This window comes from Falco cherrug, chromosome 9 (assembly GCF_023634085.1).
Source record: "Falco cherrug isolate bFalChe1 chromosome 9, bFalChe1.pri, whole genome shotgun sequence".
Lineage (NCBI taxonomy): Eukaryota > Metazoa > Chordata > Aves > Falconiformes > Falconidae > Falco > Falco cherrug.
The window spans coordinates 56,873,711-56,896,025 of record NC_073705.1 but is presented as its reverse complement, the minus strand read 5'-3'; the positions used below and the strand labels follow the sequence as shown (position 1 = coordinate 56,896,025).

Sequence of the window (22,315 nt, the reverse complement as noted above, 5' to 3'; positions counted from 1 at the left end):
TGCCCCCAGAGGGCCGAGGGCACGTGGGGCACCCGGCAGGCCAGGTCGCTCCTCCTTGTGCCGACGCAACAAGGCAAAGGTAAAAGGGTGAGGACAGTTCCCCAGACACAGTCCTTAAATTACAGGGGATAAAAAAGCTGATACAGACTTAAACCACTTTGGCAGCCACAAATGCAGGCAGCTGCCTGCCCCCTGCCCATTACTGCTGTGCCTAAGCCACCGCAACCAGTGCTTGCTCGGGCTCACCCTCAGGGTGGGGTGAGCAGGGAACGGACCCCTGGCTCATCGCCCGACTTTGCCTTTCTTACTGCTGCGATTTATCTGTGCTGTTTCAGATGGCCGGACCTGAAGGAAGGGCTGGTGCAAGGTGCTGGTGCTCACACAGGGTGGGCAGGGGCGAGCCTGGCTCCCCAGCAAGGTACACAGAGGCAAGGTTTGCCACACGCTGGGAAAAAAGCAGCAAAAAGCAGGGAAACACAGTGATAATTCTGTGTCTGTCTGCCAGCTGATTCACGCCCTTAGGGAAGTGTCAGGAGTGTTTTTACGCAGCAGGCATGAGCCCTGCGGCACCCCTCTGCCCCAATTTCCTCTGCTGTGGCCGTGGGACCATGCCAGGGCAGCCGCATGCCTGCAGCCCTGGGCCACCCTGGGCCACCTCCCAGAAGCCCTCAGCCGGGCTGCTCGGCTGTGGGGTGCCCTCACCCTCAATTTTAGCTCTGTGTCATTTTTCTGCTACCTTAGCTGTGCAGGCATTCCAGGCCAATACGCTGCATTGCATGTTGTTTTGGTTTGGTCTGGGCAATTGTCGTCTTCGAGTTTCACTGTTTTTCCAAAACGTGCTGCTGCTCTGCCAGGGCACAGAGGCTGGTCCCCATCCCCACCTGGGCTGGGGGTGCGCAGGGCTCCTGCCGCGCTGCCGCAGGGCCAGGCACAGGCTCGGTCAGGGGCATAAAGCATCATCCCGGTCCCATTCGCCCCTGCGGGCCTGACCCAGAGCCTGCAGGAAAGCTGTCCGCAGAAATTAGACCAAGCAGGGTTTTGTTTCCCAGAGCTCTGGCTGCATTAGCAGGTGGCTGGCTCTGCTGGGGCTCTGCTCAGCATCTGCTGGCACCGGGACACCTGCTCTCAGCCCCGTCCCCCAACTCTGGGGGCTGGGGGGAGCGTGCAGCAGTGCCAGCTCTGCACCTTAGCTCCCTGATGGAGGAAATCAAAGCACCCCCCCCCCTTCAAAGAGAAAGGGGCAGTGGGGATTTGAGCCCTCAGCTGGCAAGGTGGGTGGAGGGACCAAAACCACTTCTGCAGGGTGATGCTGGGAGAGCTGACGGTGTCCCTGGCTCCTGCCTGGGCCACCACCACCCCCGCGTGCCTTTCACTAACAAGCCTGACTGTTGGAAAAGGGGTATTTCCAGCAGAGATCACAGAACTTTCCTTGCTAAGTGCTACCAAGCTGGGGGTGCTGGGGGTCACCCAGTCATCCCAGTCACCCTGTGGAGAGGTCACTGCCAGCAGACTGGAAGTTTTATCCTGCTCATTCCTTACATAGTTTCCACTGCCATCACCTTAAAAATCTGTTCAGAAAGAAAATAAATATATGTTGTTGTCTTGGTGCAATTGCAGGAAAAACCAGAATGAAATGAATGAAACCAATAAATGAAATTATGTTTTTCAAAATTAAATATAAAATATATGAACAAATGCGTTCTCATATATGCTTGATACAGAAATTAATACAGGTCATTGCATTAAGCTGTGAGATGTAGGTCAGATCGGATAATCACAAAAAACCACCAAAAAGAAAAAAACAAAAATCCCTTCCTGGTTTAGATTTGTGAATTCAGGCAACATGTTCATTTTTAACTCATGGGTTAGTGTATCCAGAGCTGCTGAACGGTATGATTTCAGCTTCCACTTATGGAGCAGACGCTTGCTCATGTTTCCATGACTCTTTTGTTCCCTTTCTTGTTCCCTGCTTTCAGAGCTGGAAACCAAAGCACGACATTGCCCCAGGAAAATCTGTAGCTCACAGACATGTTACAGCATCTCTTCATGCATCTGCATCTCACAGGCATTGGCAGTGGTGTTGACCTAGTGGGAAAAACCAGACCACCCTCACAGTATTTCAGCTTTATCTGCAAACTGAAGGTTTTCAGCAGGCAGGCTGGGATTCTGCATTATTCCTACACAGCTAATAAATAAATCTCTTGTCATTGTCCAAGGGAAGTACAGTAACCTACAAGTCATGAACTGCTTTTACAAACCCTCATGCATAAAAACCCTAAGGAAGAAACCACAAAAATCGACTCAGATGCATCAACTGCTACTACTGCTTTATGATTTCCAACAAACTTTATTCAAAGCAAGGGAACAGAAAAGGAATGGCAAGCCACTCTGCTGGAGGTACATGCATAGCTTTGTGGCATAGAGGTTCACCTTTACTGTACATACCTTTAAATATAATAAACAGGCTACAATAACTTTATAAAAGAGCTTGTCATATGCAACTAGCCTTCAAAGGACCCTTGTTATTGGTTTTAAGACTTACACCGGTTCCTGAAAAACAGTATAAATAATCTTTAAAAAACAAGCCCAACTTGTTTTTTGCAGAAAGATTGCAGCCCACCGGCCCATCTGCTGCAGCACCGGGTCCCAGAGCTGCCAGCACCCTCCTACCCTGGGGTGCCCGTACCCACCCCACTGAGGCTGCCCCCCACCGCAGGGCTGGCTGCACACGCTGTGGTCCCGCACAGCCCCCTGGCTCAAGGCACAGTGACAGTGGCGGCTGCAACACGGCCAAGGCTGCGCAGCACGGCGGCGTCCAGATCTGCTAGGGAATGCTGCAGACAGACGGGATGCAACAGGCTGTATTAAAACCGTAGGAGTCAGAAGCGCTCGTTGGTTAAAAGCCCTTCCAGTAGAAAGGCCGGTCGATGCTACTAGGAAGGAGCATATTCCAGCCAGAATGCACCTTCCTTTCGCCCTGCCCACGAGCCAGCCGGCGGCACGGCCGAGCATGCTGCCAAGTGTAGGTCCAGGTGCCTGCATGCACAAGGGAAGGGCTTTCCGAGTGGCTACTGAAGAAATACAGACTGGGAGAAATCAAGATGGGAGCACTACCTCCCAGGGGCGGGGGTTACTCTATTTTCTACCTACGAGAAGAAGGGGCTGGGGCAGCTGACAAACGCTTGCTTTTCCTCCTGAGTTTGAGGGGGACCCCCAGGCTGCCCCGTCAGGAGAGCGAGGTGATGTTGGACCGGCCACCTGGCGGGGCGATGATTTTCTGAGCCGTGCGTCTGGTAATGTGGTCATCTGCCTGTGACCCTAGGGAAGAGGAAAGGCATGGGCTGTGCTGCTGGCACCGCGTACAAGTCCCACTGCTTTAAATGCACAGATCATAAAACATTTCCTTTGTGGGAAATACTCCTACCGTTGTTATGTATCATTCTGGGCACTGTATTATCAGAGTACTGTTGGGAATGGCTTTATTTGCCTGACCACTTTTATTTTTATCGCTTCTTTCTGGAAACCGTTCTAAATGTCTTTCATGTAAATAAACAGTTTCTATATAATAAAATGCGGGACCTTGTACATTTATTAAACACTACGTCATCCATCTGATTTCAACCAGATAGAAAACAACATTATGACAGTTATTTTATGGCAGAGTATTGGCTTTCCAAGGTCCCTAAAGCTGCTGGGCAGATTGCTGCAGGATGCTGAGCTGAACGATGCTGAATTGCTGCTGCTTATGCAGAAAGACCAAATTAATTATCTTTCTGGTTCCTGAAAATTGAGTTAATTTGGCTAATCTCTACAAACCCAACCACTTCTAACCCCTGCCTGACTCACAGGGGATGCAGTTGAAGTCCTGACCCCTCAGGACCCTCTGACAGGCATGGCAGCATCCCCATTAACCCAGGCAGGGCTGCGGTGACACCCTCACCTTCAGCCTCATCCTCCTGCCCCCCCACCATCGCAGCCTCCACCCCTCGTGGAGCCTGTGCTCACAGGCACCCCGCAGCCACCCACCAAGCATTGTGATATACGTTCATCAGTGCATTTACACAGATACCGTAAAACATCCTAGAGATGTGTGCTGCACTGAGTCACTAGGCTGCGGCAACAGTAAGAACTGCTTTTTACTGAGCAAAAATTCAGTTCCTATTCCTCAGCTTTGCCCTGCCACTCGCACAAACCCAGGACTTTGTGCCACCCATGCAACTAGCCCCCCGCCACCTGCAGCCCCCCACCTTCCAGGGGACCCCCGCCCTACCAGACAAGCTGAATCCTGACTGATGGAGGTTGCGCACAGGAGGAGCCTGGGCTTTGCCTGCGCAGGGTGCGATCCTGGATGTTGCCGTGGGGGCCACGGCTCTGGCACTTGCGAGGACATCGTGGACCGGCCCGTCGTACAGCCCTCTGGGGACACCGTGGACTTCGGCCAGCTACGAGGTTGGGAGCAAGCAGAGGTGTCAGGCATGTCTTTAAGCGAAGGCGAACAAGAACCAGGCCCAACATATGGGTCCTGATTTCTTGTCCTTCCGTCTGTGCTTAACCCCTTGCTGAGGGTTTTTGCAGAGACTGCACTCCCCAACAGACCAGAGGTGGATTAGGTCCCTGAGCAAAAGCAATCCCATGAATGAGTTTGCCTGAGGCAGGAATGACCCAGCCTCTTTTCCCAAGCATATTTTTAAGATGCGCTACAGGAACCTTATTCCCTTCTACAGTATGTAAAAGCTTTGACTGGGCATGGCCAGCTCAGGGACTGGCTGGGCATCTGTCAGCGGGTGGTGAGCGACAATACTGGGCATCACTTGGGTTCTTCCTCTTTCCCTTTGGATTTTACTCCTCTCCCTTTCTCCCTCCTTTTCATTACAATTGTTACCGTGGTGGTTATTATTACTGGTTTTATTAAATTTTACTTTATTTCAATTAATGAATTGTTCTTATCTCAACCCTCGAGTTTTACCTTTTTCCCAATTCTCTTCCCCATCCACTGGGAGCGGTGTGGGGGCGAGCAAGTGGCTGCGTGTGCTTAGCTGCTGGCTGGGGTTAAACCATGACAGATGCCCCCTCAGGGAGCAGGGAGCAGGCAGCCCTGGCAGGACTGGCAGCCGGGCACTTCCCACCCTCAAAGCCAAGCAGAGGATGCTGCCCAGACCCCGCGGGCACAGGTCCTGTCCCCCTGAGAAAAGGGACTCTTGAGAGGTAGCCAGGGTGCCTGCCGTGCAAGGGGATGTGCTCCCCACAGCAATGTCCCACAGGCGGGAGCCCTAACCAGTGCCACCCGGTGTGACCATCACGTTCTCCTGCAGGGAGGATGAGCTCAGCCCCGGGTGCTTGTAGCTGCTGGGGGAGCCAAAGCGTTAGCAACATCGACATTGTTACCAGCATTTCATCACAGCTTTGCTTAAGGCTGTTTCTCCTCCCAGGTGAAGCTGTGACAGCTCTTTGACAACTACAGAGCCAGAAGGGGCTTGTTTTGAAGACAAAAACTGCTGGGTTTCAAATTAAAAAGGCATGAACTGATAGGTTATCAAGACGTATATAACGTTTTCTGTAGAAATTTTTCTCTGACATGACCTTTGTCTTCATCATGCTGCATATCTTGTGAAGAAAATACCCTTCTCAATGTTTTCCAGCAATCTCCTTGACTGCAGCTTTTATTAAGTTGAGGACGGGGAGCTGGCATGGGCAGGCTGCTGGGTTGTTTGCAAAGAGCCAAATGTGTCTGCCGGAACCTGTTAGCCGAAGCCCTCACGCCTGGGCTGGCACTGGATGGCACCCCGCTGGAGCAGGGACTTCAGTTCACTGCCATCGAGGTTTGTGTTCAGCAAACTCCAGCCTTTATGTTAAAAGACATATGGGCACAGGGTGTCCATTTCCACAACAGACAGAGATGCAGCTCCACTGCTAACAAGGAGCCCAGGGACCCTCTGCCCCAGCCGATGGGACCAGCCAGCCCATCCTGCCGCTTCTCTGCGTGTGCAGGGGCATACAGGATGTGCCAGGGAAATGGAGACCACCAGCAGTACTGTCAGAGCCAGCGCCGGGCAGGAGGTTAACCGACACTCTGCCAGCCAGGCTGGGGATGGCTGCCCACCGCTGGGCAGTGCCGCAGGGGAGACCTGGCCTCCCACAGGGACCTAGCAGGGCCCTACCCATCCCCCGCAGACCTGCCATGGTCCTATGCCCATCCCACAGGAACCTGCCAGGGTCCTGTCCCCATCCCACAGGGACCTGCCAGGGTCCCATCTCCATCCCACAGGGACCTGCCAGGGTCCTATCCCGCAGGAACCTGTCAGGGTCCCATCCCCATCCTGCAGGAACCTACCAGGGTCCCATCCCGCCCTGACTCCAGAAGGCACCCCAGGAGGCACACCCAGGCACCCTAGGAAACACCCCCAGGTACCCCCAGTCATCCTAGGAAGCAACCCCTGGCACCCCAAGGCAACCTCAGGCACCGTGAGCCACCCCCAGGCACCCAAGAGCCAGGCGTTCTGACCACAGCTGCCAGCATCACTCTGCAGGTAATCTGCGGTTAACGGTTTCTGCTCTACCGTCACCTACAATGCATAATGAAAATGCCTAAAATAATACATTGAAAAGAGGAGGAGGGCAGAGCTGTTAAGAAGCTTTTTATATATTTTCACGTCTTCCTATCTTCCTAAGAAGCTGTGCTAGCACACCGCAGGGGCTATCCCACTGTTCATCCAGTAACCACCCAACGTTACAGCCACTGCCCGCTTGTGGATGCAGAGCAGCCACCAGTCACACAATGGTGGAAACTTTTTGAATACGGGTAGGAGAGGAATCCCTCCCCTCTACCTCAATACACACCACGCAAAACTGGATTTGCTGGAAGCCGTATTTTTGCTTTCTGACTTTATAGTAGGCAAATAATATTAATAATACTACCATTATTAGCTGTATTAGCTATTAGCTGCCAAGCCACACAGCAAAGCCCAGGACATTACAAATATCCAAGGCCTAGAAGGAAATAACACTCATAATATTCTTGTTTCTGTTGCCTATTCCATCAGCAGGCTTGCTGTAGCGACTGCAATACAACAACGCAAAGAGATTGCAAAGAAAACACAGGATTATAGCAAATAAAATTCTCCTTACCCTGTTTCTTGCCTTTATCCTTTTATAAACAAAATCAGGGAATGTCTTTCTAGGAATGAAGCGACCTGACCCCTGGGTGACACACAGGTTTCCATCTTCAAGAACTACTTTTCCCTGACTTATGACCACAGTAGGAACCCCATGGCACTCTGTGCCTTCAAATATGTTGTATTCCACGTTCTGGAAAAAACAAACCAAGATATTCAATACAGTTAATGAGAAGAGAAGGTGATAGTTTATCTACTATACACACACACATCCCCATTTTTGTACACTGTTCCTTACATGTTTCAAATAATATTTGAAACGTATTTATGTATTTCCTTCATATTTCAAACTAAACTTGAACTAAAGCAAATGGGGATGGAGAAACTAAATCCCCGAAGCACAGCACTGGCGCAGAAGACGGGCAGCACTCCCGCAGCAAACCAGCCTGTCACTGCAGCAAATAAGCCATTCTCGCTAAGCCCCAGAAGAGCCCTGGTTTAGTTCTCCATCCCAAGTTCCTGTCATTTCTTCCAAGTCACTGCAAGTCTCCTACCAGAACAGGTCTGGGAAGTCAGGTCTGTTTCGTGGGAAATGCAAAACTGCCGCTTTCTTCAAACGCTCCTGTTACTATCACTAACAACCCCCCCAAATCCCAGAGTTTACAGTGAAAAAATGCGGCGTTATAAAAATGCAAAAATTAATTTTCTGGACCAAAAGAAAACCCATTTCTATTTTTTAAAGAGAACAATGGAATTTTTCAATCACAGTGATAATATTCTTTAATAAAAAACATTTTGGTGAAAAACCCACAAGTCATAATGTTTCTGCATTAACTTCAATCAGCTCTATCACCAACATTCCTCGCAACACCTCACCCTCCTCTCTCTTTTCACTGCAGCTTTCTGTCTGAGGGTCACAGTGGAAATTACCCTGGGGACATCCACAGCCTGGAAAACCCTGGCTGAAATGCCACCAAGATGCACCCGAATCTCTCCAGACTGAGTGACCCCTACGGACAGGCAGTGCTCATGGAGCCTGCGCAGGAACGGGTCTGGCTCTTTGGAAACGGTGCTGATGTATTAAACTATATTAGTAGTTTAATATGTAAAACAAGTTCAGCACCTACATTTTTATAGTCCACAGTAAATACATCCATCTTAAAATTTCTGTACTGGATGCAGACTGTCTCAGAGTCGTCGCTGCCACTCAGTTACAATACTATGCTTTGCAATCACCAAAGGATATTTTCATTTGCTTGTATTTTTAAAAGCAAATGCAAGGTCATTCATCACTTCATCCGCACAAACATCTCTCTTCCTGAATGATCTCATCTTTCCAACCTGAAAAATATATTGCTTTACTGGTCTCTTCTGACTCTAAAACCCAGCTCAAGAAAATAATTCTGTATTTACCGAATTGTGGGTTTTTGCTGAGATGATTTTAGTAGCCTTGGGGTTCCACAAAACCAAATCGGCGTCAGTGCCCACAGCAATGCGCCCCTTCCTGGGGTAGCAGTTGAAGATCTTGGCAGCGTTGGTACTGGTCACCGCTACAAACTCATTCTCGTCCATCTTCCCGGAGACCTGGGAGAGAGCCGTGCAGCGTGAGGATCCACACTGCGACCGGGCTGCAGTTACGGGGGCGCAGGGAGACCCGGCGGGGGGAGCTGAGCCTCATCCCTGTGGGCTCAGTACTACAATAGACGGGTTTTACTTTGCCCAGACTGACATTTTAGGTCTCTGAAAAACAAGACCTTCACTGGTAGGCTCTAACTCCCCGTACATGCATCTCAAGTTCACTAAAGATGGTTAAGGGTATTTGAAGACTGGAAGTGAACCTCAATAGTGCTTTTTATCATTTTTATTTATTATCTTAAGATAAATTCTATTTCTTTTTGAACAAAGCCCACCTAAGGCAGATGCTGCAGGGTGGCTTGGTTCCCAAGCTCCTGGAAGTCCAGAGAGAGGTGTCTGCTCAGTGGGATGCAGGCTACAGCCTCCCAGGGATGCTCCTTGGGAGGGCAGGGTGCACTGGTGTGCAGGGACATGGGACTCGATCCCACTGGCCAGACGTCCGTGTGCCGCAGCTCTCCCCCTACAGCAGGGCTCACTGCCCGGCACACAGAGGGGCTGTGGACCCTGTCCCCACCTCTGAGGCTTGGGGTTACAGGCAGCTGGCAGGCATGGCCACCAAGGGGTAGATGTCCCACCCCCAATCACCTCCCCAGGCCTCCCACGAGCACCAGGGAAGAGGAACGCTGCGTCTTACCCTTAGGAAAACGTGTTGGAGACACTTTCTCTTGTGACTGTGAGTGAGAGTGGGGGGTGGATGATCCCCATACTGGAGCCTTTGAAGACACTTTGAAGGCATTCGAGTGCCACATTTCCTCTCATTAGCAAGCTCCTCTGAAGTAGCAGTCTAGACAATGTCACACCTCCTGGCTCGTTTGAATTAACGAGGATGCCAACATCCCCCTACACTTGCATCCATAGCCTTGCCAGAAATCAGCGTCTTTTTGGTACCTACCACACACTTTTCCCAAATTACTGACATCCGCTCTTCGATGCCGTTGGTTCCCTCGGGGATGAGGGTGAAGTTGTCCTTCCCCACTGCCTTCTGCGCGGTGGTGAAGGTGCAGTGAGCGCTGCCCGCAACCTGCAGGTCCCCGCTAGGCGAAGCAGAGCGGAGGAGGTCAGAGGAGGTACCCAACGGCGTGAACAGCCTCCTAGGCACTAACGCCACCTCCCCGGCCCCGCGACCCCACTGCCCTTGGCGGGCAAAAGCCACCCTCACCTGGAAGGCCACGAGTGGCACTAATGGCTGGCAGCCTTCGTGCTCGGTCTGTTTGGTACAGATGTATTTTGCCCACAAAAACAGTAAAGACAGGTGACATGATCCGTAAACGCCAATGTAAGTCAAGAGGCAATTTTTACAGGTCAGCAGAGGCATCTCACTCTATTTATATAGGAATTAAGCACTGGAATCATCTAAGAAATGTAAACAGCAGTCTCATAGGCATTATTTATATTCTCTCCTAAACTGGCCATTATTTTTACTAATTAAGACAATGTTTTAATCTTTCTACCATCCTTTTAAACCTCTGATTATTTTAGGAAATGGTTCTCCAAGCAAGGCTGCTTTTAGAGCAAGGTTCTTTTAAAGCAAGGATACGATTAAATAAAACAAGACCCTGGACAAACCCAAACGTTACGTACTACCATGTACTACAGGTGAAGGAACTGGATCCATGCTGGCAGGCAGGGCACAGCCGGGCAACAAGAGAACTGAGCATGATGGTTGGACTTGATCATCTGAAATCAACCTAAATGATGCTGTGATTGTACAGGCAGCTGGACGAGCCTGGGAGCACACCTCCAGACTTGGGTCAAAGCTGTGCTAAACTGAACTGTGCTTGTAATTTACTGCTTCTTCTAAGAACATACTAAATGCACTGAGGTATCTTTATGTACTATGTAAGATATACTAACATGACACACTTTTCTCTTGCTAACAACTGTTTATCCTTCCAGGAAAAAGATCATGTTTCAGGGAATTCTAAGAAATGTTTATTTCTTCTTTAAAATATATATTGTGTGCGATTTTTTTTTTTTACTACTATCTGGATCCATAAACATCTCTCGTCCCATTTCAAAAATTCCTCATGCATTACCTCTGGAGCTGATTTTTCTAACTCTACCCGCACCAAACTGTGTTTAATGCCAGAGGGAGCTCTACTGGCTGGTGCCACTCCGCAGGCTGTGCGGCTGTGAATGGAGAAGATTCCCGGGCTGAGCTGCAGGCACCTGGAGGCAAACCCTCCACTGTGAATGAATCACCACCTCTACAGATTGCCTTTCGCAAGGCGGCAGTGACAAACATGGATTTGCTGTGACACGTAAAACCCTGGCCCGTGGCAAAGCTCCAGCTGTGATTAACAGCTTGGCGGCTGTGTCCCTGGCTACAGCCCCAGCGCATGGGCATCTGTATTACCCTGCCTGTATTCCGGGTTCCCGGCGCCCACCTGGTCCCTGCACAGCACCAGGGATGCTCCTGCCAGTCCCCAGGGCTTTGCTGCGTAACTCAAGCCACTGAAACAACTCTGCATGAGGATGTGCCCTAAAAGCTTATGTTTCACACATTTTAAAATCTTGCAAATGCCCAATACTGCTTTCAATAAAATCCTTCCTTTTGCTTTAATGCTAAAGCAGTGCAGGAGGCTTTCCCTGGGACACAGTGAGACGGAGTGGCAGTGGCCACCATCCCTCCTGCGCTGGCTATCCTGCGGGATGCTGTGCCTTCCCTGAACCAGTTCTGAAGGAGGAACTGGGCAGCATGAGCCTGTTTTTAATAGGAAAAATCTGATAACTATTACGTGGTTTCATCACAGCAGAATTTAAACTCTTTTTGAAAGAGTCACCTGGCTCCTTGCTCAAAGATCACCCAAAGATTTATTCTTTTGACATGGAGAAGTGCAACAGCTGATAGACTATTTTTCCTACTCTGACAACAATAATCTAGCGGAAAGCTGAACTGTGTGCAAGCCTCTGCTGTGCTGCCCAGGTATGGGAGAGGAGGGGGCTGCCCCCAGGAACAGGGAGGCTGTTACCCACCGGCAGAAGGCGAGGGGGCCAAGCCAGGGCGGCCAGGGCTGCGATGTCCCAGCCAGCCCCCAGCTTGGCATGTGATGCTATTACTGCACGGGGCGTTATGACGAGTGCAGGTGGGACGCAATCAGGGATGCAGTCACGGCAGCTGCGCTCAGGCACCCCTGCTGACACAGAACTCACCAGGACAAGAGAGAGGTGAGATGATCCGGTGTGGTGGGGTCTGGGCTGATGGGAGGAGACGTGACGAAGGCTGCAGCTTTAGCCCAGTTTTTACTCCAGTAGTGCGAGCCATTGGTGCCCAGGCTGGCGGTAATGGGCTCTCCATACACAACCGTGCCTGCCAAACAATCCAATTAATGAGTTCCAAAGCGCCGCATGTCCTGCAGCCTCTTTTCACGCAGTGTGGACAAATACTGTGGCTAACGATACAAGTCTTCCCAGTATTTCAGTTTTCTAAATTCACGTTAATCCTTTAAATTATCTCAGATGACTGGGAAAGGCTGTCGAAATAAGTTTTGAATCCATCTGTTTTCTCCTTAGACCAAACATGCATTCGTACCTACAAACCATCACGCCCTCCTACAAACCAAACCAGGGTCTCTCTGGCAGAGTCTCCCAGCTGGGGCAGAGGTGGCTCTGGACCCCCCACCTGTCCTGGGGCACGGCCTTCCACCCCGTTCTCTTGGATTGCGTCCCACTTTACCCACTCTTTATGAAACACCCCAGTTTCAATCTGGAGCTGGCTTCAGATCTTTTTCATTTAGTTCACCACAAATGCTTGCAAATAGATTATTTCCCTTTTTTCAGCTGCGTCTACTGAGATTCAGGTGTCACAAGTTTCAAGCACATCTCCCCACATCTTTCCAGTTCAGAGCAATTAGCACTGACACACTCTACGAAGAAAAGCCAGCCCTAAGTTTTAGCGCCCTTAGAATGTGAGAAAATTTGGGCTATAATGAATTCTTAAATTCTTAAATTCATTAAAATGACACTTCCCAGACATATTGAAATAGGCTCAGTTCGCACGCAGCTATGAAAATAGTGCTTTACCTTTTCTCTTTGCTTGGGCCAGGACATCTGCTGCACCTCCGCTCATTATTTTGGTGATGTACAAGGGGCAGTTGGCTTGTTTCGCAATGGTAATTGCACGGTACACCGCCTCCGCTTCCACCTGCGCACACACAAACAGAGGTGCGAAACGTTTCAGGCACCTCGGCTACAGCTACACCCTGCGCAGGGCTGCCCAAGGGCTGCACCTTACCTCCTCGGGGCGGCTGAGGACATGCCCTTCTGGCCCTGTAATCCCCAGTTCCAGCAGCCTCTTTTGCTCCTAGATGGATGAAGATGAACGGGAAAGCAGTCAGTGATACAAAACAGCCTGTCCAAAGCATCACAGGACACAAACTACTTGGTTCAGAAGTTCCTGAAGGCTGATGGAAACTCATGAATATGACAAGGGGATACCACTGACAACCTGTGATGCTCCACAAGCCACTGCAGCTACTTCCTAGGACACCCACCTTGTGCTGTGGAAACATTTCTGGAGTAAGAACTGTATGCCAGTAGCACCTTTGGAGCTTCCCCACTCCAAGCCCAGCTACAGTTCTGGAGGACAGAGGATTTTAACCCTATCGCTGCTTAATCGAAGGCTGTGCTAGATGTGATGCATGGCTCCAGGAAAGGAATGGATGTTTCCCCCGGACCTGAGGCTGCCTGAAGCTGCTCAGAGGAAGGAATGAAGGAGGATGGAGGAAGCAGAGACAGGTGCAAGGCACATGAGGCTGTCAGCAGGGAGCAGCAAGTGCCACCTCTCCAGAGCTTCACCTGGGAAGTCACATGCCCCATCCCTGGTGCACGTCACCCCGCCGCCACGGGATGTGGCTCAGACCAAAGGCTCACTCCCTCGCAGTTCTGGGGGGAGGCAGCAGCAGGAGGGCAGTTTTGCACAGCAGCATGCCCCAGCACAGGGGCTGAAGCCGTGCAGCCCCACCTGCCTGCACCCACATCCTCTCCTACCTGGCTCTGGCTCCCCCACACAGCCACACACTCGTCCCACTGCCACAGCCTTGCGTCACGAGGGGCAGGAATCAAGTCCCTGTGTGACCCGATGTTAGCTGGGAACCCATGGTGACAAGCTGGGATGAACATGGGGCTGCACCTATGTTATTCACAGGGTGCTTGAAAGCAGATGCCCAGCACACACCTCACCCCGTTTCCTTCTGTGATGTTCTGTATTACGCAGTGCACCCACACAGCTGGCGTTAGATGCAAGGACGTTATCCAACACTACAGACCAGTTCTCACAGGCTTTAAAGGATCCTGCTCTTAGAGGTTGTTTATTTCTCTGTATTCCCATTGCAGATATCCTCCGACTTTGTCCCCAGGGCTTGACTGTCATCATGCTGACATTTCGTGAAGAAATACTTTTGAAGATACTGAACTGCTCGGGATCACATTTTGTTTCACAAACAGCTGAAGAAAAGGTTTCTCAGACAAAATCCCAGGGAGGTGGGAATTAGCCTTTATCTTGTTTGTTCAAATAAGCCCGTTTCAAGGATTGGGATTCTGCTTTCATTTTAAAACCTTCACCCACATCAGACTGAACACTTGCGTGGCCATAAGCTAAGAGAACTGCAAGTCTACTCCTATCTTGTGTCATCCAATTGCAGTATGTATCTAAGATTTTATCTTCTAAAGGTAAAAAGGAAAAGTAATGAATGTGAGAAAAGTCTGTCATATTAAGGAAACTCCTGAGTGCCATTTGTGGGGATAAATATTTCCAAGTGTACCGCAACTTCAAGTTGCAAGTGATGCAAACCTCCTTCTTTTCTCAAATTCTCAAGACTTTTAAACAAGATCGATAACATGATAAGGTATCGCTGAAGGCAGTCACTCAGCCTTCAAGAAGACCCAAAACACACCGGTTGGGAATCAGTGAACAGTCCTTGTATAATTTCTGTGATGAAACCCAAGTGTGTGTGAGGATCTGGGGGGAGGATGCTGATTTTAGCAGGAGCCCCTGATCCTCCTGCATGTTCTCCTGCCTGCACACGCTGCCATCGCAGGGTCCCCTACTGGCCCTTTCCTTCCGAGGCATGGGTAACCGGGATGCTGGAGCAGTGTTTCTGCACTCCCCTGGCTGCATGAGGCTCGGTGCCCACACACATGGACCCACCACCAGGGCTGCTCTGCTCCAAGGCCACGAGCTCAGCTCAGTTCAGCTCTCGCCGGAGATCTTAGAGGGGAGCGACCGGGTTGAAACCCTGCTGACAGCAGGCACTGAGAAGTGCATGCTGGTCCTCTCCCCGAAGCAACCCGGTGTCACAACAGGCTGCTCCTCCCTCTCTCATCTGGACCAAGTTCTACTGAATTTGCAGTGCCAACTGAAGGCTAAAAGCATGCTGGCACAGCTCCACCTTCCACTAGACCCTACAGCCCATCTGTTCAAGTCAGCACTTTGCCGTAAACCCAAATACTCCGGTCAACCTTTAATTTAAATGAATATAAATACTGTACCTCATCGATGATATCTCCATTCTCAGCATGCACTTGGGCAATGGCCCCCAGGTCTCGAATAATGCAGAATATTTCATACATCTGCCAAGAGACAGTGGGTTGCCCAACATCAGATAAATCACCGCTTACGCTCGCAGTAGGGGTGATGACTGGTCCTGGACACTGGCTGGCTGTATTACCTGGGCATCAGTGCACTGAAGCTTGTCTTTGTAAGCCATAAAAACAAGGAAGGAGTTCACACCTTGAGAAAACAAAAAAGCACGCGAGTTTATTGCCCCAGCTGAGAACTTGGTGACCCGGCACAGGCTAAGCAGGGCGCGTTCAAACCAGGGGGGGCTGTGCCAGCAAGGGTTAGACTGGAAGCAATCAGGGTAAGGGCTGAAATGGGAAATTTCCCTGCAAGAACTGAACCCCAGGAGCCATGACAGATAATACACCCCCATGCACTTGAACCAAAAGAACACCCCGCAGGCTGTTCCTGATTGTCGGTACTCTCTGGAACTTGCTCCAAATGCACAGAACCTAAGGCATTGCCCCCAGGCTGAGCTTTCCCTCCAGTGGTGGTTTCAATTTATGGTTTATCCTCGACTTCTTTCTTATAACTGTCTGTAAATTAATGTATTAGTGCTAAGATTAAATTGCAGCAAAGATGAGATGCTCTCATATTAGAGCACTGTTACTTAGTGCGCTTCTGTTTGGCTAGTGAAATGGATGGGCAGTGCTTTGCTCACAGCTTTGTGTGCAATCCTCATTTCTGTCATTTCTAGCTAAAGTAAAGGATGGTTCATGAAGCACCGGGTCAAAGCCAGAGAATTGCTGCTGCATTTTATATGGACAGAGGCAACAACTAACCCCAAACTACAATCAAATTACAAATAAACTGTATTTCATGTGAATATACATATGAAAAACACCCGGTATAAACCTGAAATAGCTACATTACTTCAGCCGCTCCACATTTTAATAGGAAATTCACTGCAATTTCTGTGTTAATTGACCAATTAAGCCCTTGCTTGCAAGACTGCAAATTACAATGAAGTCACTTAGCTCTACATTAGCATATCTGAAAGCAAAAAGTATTTTTTCCAAACACAGAAATAAGTATTAATGAAATGCATGAATTCCTGCTGCACTGCCTGCTTTCCAGTAAGCTGTGTCCAGTGGATGCTTCAGGATGTGCAGGAATTACAGGCACAAATGAAATCTCTATGGAAAGCCTAAAGCTTAGTTTTATTCTATAAGCCCCATCTTGAATGTTTTTATATACTTCAGATATACTTTATATTTCATACACTTTTTATGTAGATCAGGCAGCCTGAGCCAGGGTGCCCGGTGCCATTTAGTTTCCAAAATCGATTCTCATGACTGGGCTGTAAATCGCCCAGAGATGAGAGCATACGACTCAGATATTATGGCATGAATCTGGTGTCTGTGCCCCCGCCCGCACCCTTCTCCGAGATGGCGGAGGACAGGAAGCCCACCCTGGACAGGGGAGGAGCACGGTCACCCCCCCGTACCCCGTTTATCGCGGGGTAAGCGGCGCACAGCAGCAACCACCACAGCCCACCCTGTGGCAACCTGCCTATGTGCCAGTGGTTACGATGGGGGTGGGGGGTTTGTGGGGTTATTGCCAGCATACTGCTCTTTCTGTCCTTACCCTTGTCCTTCACCAGGGCTTCCAGTTCCTCCTTCAGGCTTTCGTGCCAGCGAGGGATGTCGATGTGCAGCGAGTAGTCGCAGCAGGCCAGGCTATCGGCGCTCGCACGGCACCGCTCGTAGGCAGCCAGGAGGCTGGTCCCCGGCTCCGCACAGACATGGTCAACTGAGGAGACACTGCACAGCGTTAGCACGTGGGCCAGGGAAAGGGCCACTGAAACACATGGGGGGTGCAGCAGCCACCAATATTCTTGTGCGAGACTTTACTGCTGTGAAAATGAGACATCCTAATATTCATTTTTTATAGCATTCATTAAAGATGAACATTAATAAATTTCCCAGATAAAGTGAAGCAAGCAGAACCAACTCCAAGTTACAGCTACTATTACACCTGTTTTTCACACAGCCTACCTAGCACATCTGAGAGAAGCCGGTGACCAAAGCATGTCCTTGCACACTTTTGCACAATTCCCCTGGGCATTTTCCACGTGCAGTCACCCACAGCCCATCAGTCATGGCCCTTCTCTTATCTGTGCTCCTACCCCCTGCAGTACTGGCTATGAGATCAGTCTGGAGCTATGCCACACTTGCTGAGACTCGTCCTTCAGCCACACACTACAGTGGGCCTTGGGACCAGAACAGGAACAAAACAGGAATTAAAGTTCTCTTACATTAACACAAAAACAGAACCCATGCTCACAGAGCTGAAAAACTCTTATTAAAACACACTTGCAAAGCTATTAAAAGCATATTAAAAGGTGTTTAAAGTTTTCTTCTATTTTATTGTCTTATGAGGTGAAGCAGGAGCAGCTATATATTTTTAATATACACGTGTAGCAATGGCAGGAGGTTCCGAAAGGTACATAATTAGTTTTGTAACGCTTAAGAGTTCTGCACCAAAAATGAACCTTTCTCTGCTATGAGGGTAAATCACAGAATAGTTTGGGTTGAAAGGGACCTTAGAGACCACCCAGTCCCACCCCCTGCCCTGGGCAGGGCCCCCTCCCCCCAGCCCAGGCTGCTCCCAGCCCCATCCAGCCTGGCCTTGAGCACTGCCAGGGATGGGGCACCCACAGCTGCTCTGGGCAGCCTGGGCCAGCGCCTCGCCGCCCTCACGGGGAACAATTTCTTCCTAACATTTAGTTTAAATCTACCTCCTTTCAGTTTAAAGCCATTCACCCTTGTCCTATCACTGCAATGACAAAAGGCATGATGTACTTTGCTAAACAATGTTCTACTTAGAAGTCCGTTCAAATGCTGCTCCGTCTTACTGATCATTGTGGTGCCTCCTGCCAGGGCTGCTTTCGTGCCTTGGTAGAAGTCATCAGCAGAAGTCATCCCCCTGATGGGCATCTGCAGTCTGGTATGGACATCTATCCCCCCTGGCATCACAATCTGGCTGTAGGCATCAATTGTCTTTACCCCACCAGGAACAACCAGGTTTTCTCCAATTTGTCTGAAAAAGACATTAAGATCTCCTGTTCATTGGCAACAACTTTTAAGTGAAGATGCAAAAAACAACTTCTTCCCAGTACTGCTCTCGGGCGTTCACCCACGGGCAAGCACATGTGCACTGCCCAGGCCTCCTCGCACACTGGGAGAAGCAGCTGCACGCTGGGAGCCCCTTGAGCTCCGTCAGGTCTGGGACCGGAGCCAGGGTCTGCTGGAGAGCCCCACGGGTCCCACCCTGCCAACTCAGCAGCACCCATCCCATCCCATCCCATCCCATCCCATCCCATCCCATCCCATCCCATCCCATCCCATCCCATCCCATCCCATCCCATCCCATCCCATCCCATCCCATCCCATCCCCACTGGCTCCGGCTCTCGTTAGCAGCATGGGACCCATCAGGCTGTCACCTGAGGGACCCCACTCAGAGCAGAGGAGCTGCTGAGGTCTCTGTGCTGGGCTCCGCACCCGACTTCTCATGTGCCTTTGCAGCGCTTAACCTGGCTCCTCACTTGATCCCTGCACACCTTACGACAGAGCACAAACTGCCAGCACTGCGTGTGTCTTTCCAGCTGCAAAACTACATCAATGTAGCTCTTTCTTGATGCTATTCCACACAGCTATCCTTGTTTATCAAAAAGGGAACGTATTTCCAAGAGAAAAATGACAGAAAGGAACGTTGTTCCAATTCCAGGCACTGTATCATGGCTGGAAATTACATTACCAAATATAAATTTTTAACTTACTTTATCAAACCGTCTTCCACATAAATGTCTGCATAAAATGACTGATCATCGTTGACAATTTTTCCTCCTTTGATTAGAAGCTGGTCACTCTAGCAGAAAAAAAACCACACTTTTTTTAAGACTTCTTTATTTAGATGCTACTTCACTCATTCTGAGCTTTCATTAAGTCTAGGACTTAGTATCTTGCCCTTCAATCACACCAGTTTAGTGACTATCCAAACTACTCTACACCAAAGCCCAGCTGCATTTCGCAAAGGGAACGGTACAAAACTGTCAGCTGAGAGGAGCACAGATCTGCTACGAAGCACGGCACAAGCCGGGGGTCCCGAGGCAGCTCAGGCGAGCCCGCAGCTTGAGGTACCAGAAAAGCCCATGTCAGGGGGCTGAGGCACGCACCTCTGAGTGGAGCTGGCTGAAGGGAGTGTGCTCCAGCCCTTGCTCTACTGGCCTGCCTTGCTGGGAGTACCCCCCCCCCCCCCCGAGGGCCCACCACGGGCTCCTTCAGAGCAGGGTCAGAGACCGATTGATCGAGGCTCTCAGCAGTTTTCAAAGGTTTGCAAGGCAACATCCTGCAGCTCAGCCATGTACCTGCCTCCTCCATCAGCTCCTGCTACCAAGACTTCTAAGTGCATCTTATTAACCTGGTAATTTATTGACATTCATTAGTTTTCACAGCCTCATCGGAGGCAGATCATGCCTCAAGGACCTTCCTCATTTCAAAGCAAGACACTGGTACAGTTGTCAGAGTTGCAGGATCTTTAAACAGAAAAACTAGAAAGCACTGGCATTTAAGTAAATGTGGAACTGCAGCCTAAATTAAAAGGATCCTTTTCCTGCTCTCTGGTGTTGCTAGAAAAATTATTACCAAGGCTAAAATGGACAACACAAAGAGCATGACCTCAGCGCAACAACAACTGAGCGATGTAAAAGCACGTGACAATACAGCCCGGGAGACGACTTACAATACAGCAATGCGTGCTGATGCAAAACAGCCTGCAAAACGTTTTGGAGTCTTGTTTTAAAGAGCATCGCTGGCATATGAAAGAACTGTATTGTGTTTTCAAATATCGAGGCTTTTACTCCTTCCTTATTGTCTTCCCTTGTCCCATAAAATCGATCAAAAGAAGCCTCTGTGCTGGCTGCCCCACGGGAGAGCCCTACGGCCCCTTTGCAGGGCCCATCCTCATCCTCACCCTTACCCCATCCCTATTCTCACCCCACACCCATCCTCACCCCTTCCTCACCCCAGCCCAGCCCACCCCCACCCCCGCCACCCCACCTCCAGCCCCGCCCGCCCAGAGACCCGCTCCCGCAGCACGGGAACGCCGCTCGTCCTGGCTCACGCACCCACGGGATGCTTTCACGGGAACTGGGCCCCGAGCCAGCAACACGGGGAGGGGAAGCATCGCTGTCTAGAGATTTTTTCTTGCTCCCGCTGCGGAGCCCTGGCACCGGGCGACAGGACTCCCCCCGCAGCAGCCCGGCCGAAAGCGGCAGCCCGGGCAGGCGAGCGGCCCCGCCGGCAGGACGCCACCGGCCCCGCCGGGGGAGCGAACAAGGCCGGCAGATGCTCCCCAACCCCCGCCAAGCCCGTTCCCCGGAAAAAGCCTTTTCCAAACACGTTCCCAAGCCCCAACGGCCGGAGGGAAGTTAGGGAAGCGCGGGGCAGCCCCGCTGCCGCGGTGAGGGTCGCGCCTGCCTTTGTCCCCGGCGGGGCGGCCCGGCAGCGGCAGACAAAGCGCCGGGGCCGCCGGGCTCGGGCCAGTCCGCGGCCAACAAAGGGAACGGCGGGGTCCGGGGGGCTGCACCGCCTGCGTCCCGCTGCTCGGGGGGGCGGGGGGCGGCTGCGCTGGCAGCGGGGGCCGTCGGGCTCCCGACCCCCCGGTACCGGGAAGCGCCCCGGTAGCGCTCCCAGGGGTGTCCGGCGCCTCGGGCGGCCCCGCTCCACCGCCGCCGGCTGGGAGCGACCCGCCAGCCCCGGCCCCGCCGGACCGGGCTCGCTGTACCCGGGGGTGCCGCCCGCCCCCGCCCCTGCGGCGCACAGGGGAGCCCCTCACCGTGATGCGGGGGATGCTTTTCTTGCCCTGGTGCGACATCTTCCCGCCGCGCTCCGCCGGTGTGTGTGTGTGCGTGCGTGTCCCCGCGTGTGTCCCCGCGTGTGTGCGTGTGTCCGTGCCCATGTGTGCACGTCCCTGCGTGCGTGCGCGCGCCCCCCGCCCGCCGCCGGCCCGGAGCCGCGCTGCCGGCCCCGCAGACAAAGCGGGCCCGGCCGGCTGCGGAGCGGAGCGAAGTTGCCCGGGTCGGTCCCGCAGCCCCGGCCGCCCCACGGACCCGGCGGCGGGACGGGGCGCGCAGCCCCTGTCCGGTCCCGCTGCCGCCGAGAAAGGCCGGGGGCCGGGGGTCGTGGGTCGTGGCGCCCGGTGAAAGTTGCGTCCCCCCGAAGGAGAAACGGCCGCTCACCGCCCCTCCCCCACCGTCCCCTGACAGCAGCCGGTCCTGGCCCCCGGTGCTCTCACCGGGCCGGCGGGGTTGGGACCGGGACGGGATGGGAACGGATGGGACGGGGCCCCCCGCTCGCCCTCCCGGCGGGGTCTCGGCCCCGACGGCTCCCCACCCCGCGGCGGAGAAGGGGCGGGGGCCGCTGCCGCCCCACGGAGGGGCTCCCTGCCTGCCCCGGGGCCGCTTCGGCGCGAGCTGGGGGGGAAAGCGGCCCGGCCCCGGCCCGTGCCCTGCGCAGCCCTCCCTTACCTGCGGGCAGCCGTCGGGCAGCTCTGCGGGGGGGGCGGCCCCGCAGCCGGGGCCCGGGGTGGGAGCGCGGCGGGGCTCGCCGGGGGCGGTCCCGGGGCCGTGGGCGCCGAGCGAGGCGAAGTCCAGCGTCTTGTTGTCGAAGGCGTCCGCCACGCTGCAGAACATGCCGCCCCGCTTCTGCCGCGGCCGCGGGCTGCCGGCGCCCAGCCCCGCGAAGCAGGCGGGCAGCGCCGCCGCCTCCTGCCGCCGCCCCGACATGGGCCTGGGCCGCCCCCGCTGCCCGCCGCGCTGCCGCGGCCGCCTGGCCCGGGCGACGAGCAGAGCGCGTTAAAAGCAGCGCAGGGACCAGCCGCCGCCCCCCGCCCGCCCCGCCCGGCGGCCGCGACCATCCACCCGTGACACGGCCGCGACCGTGCACCCGTGGCAGGGCCACACCGATGGCTGGCAGCCTTCCCGGGGCGGGGTTGGGGGTGGGGGGC

The 22,315-nt window shown here is 52.5% G+C and overlaps 1 protein-coding gene across 4 annotated transcripts; it reads right to left on the bottom strand.

The window, feature by feature from the left end:
- Nucleotides 1-2,332: 2,332 nt before the first annotated feature.
- Nucleotides 2,333-22,140, bottom strand: DPYSL4 (dihydropyrimidinase like 4). 4 transcript variants are annotated; one of them, XM_055721198.1, is made up of 14 exons: nucleotides 21,837-22,140; nucleotides 19,089-19,177; nucleotides 18,164-18,348; nucleotides 16,894-17,058; nucleotides 15,416-15,477; nucleotides 15,237-15,317; nucleotides 12,982-13,050; nucleotides 12,771-12,891; nucleotides 11,901-12,057; nucleotides 9,640-9,781; nucleotides 8,526-8,696; nucleotides 7,126-7,305; nucleotides 4,271-4,442; nucleotides 2,333-3,318 (listed from the first exon to the last, which is right to left on the bottom strand). In XM_055721198.1, exons 1-14 carry the CDS (start codon nucleotides 22,092-22,094, stop codon nucleotides 3,227-3,229), a joined length of 1,944 nt encoding a protein of 647 aa, XP_055577173.1. In that variant the 5' UTR covers nucleotides 22,095-22,140; the 3' UTR covers nucleotides 2,333-3,226. The 4 variants fall into 4 exon arrangements, with proteins under 4 accessions (XP_055577173.1, XP_055577172.1, XP_055577175.1 ...); XM_055721197.1 differs by having other exon boundaries at nucleotides 4,308-4,442; XM_055721200.1 differs by lacking the exon at nucleotides 21,837-22,140 and adding an exon at nucleotides 21,146-21,267.
- Nucleotides 22,141-22,315: the final 175 nt, after the last annotated feature.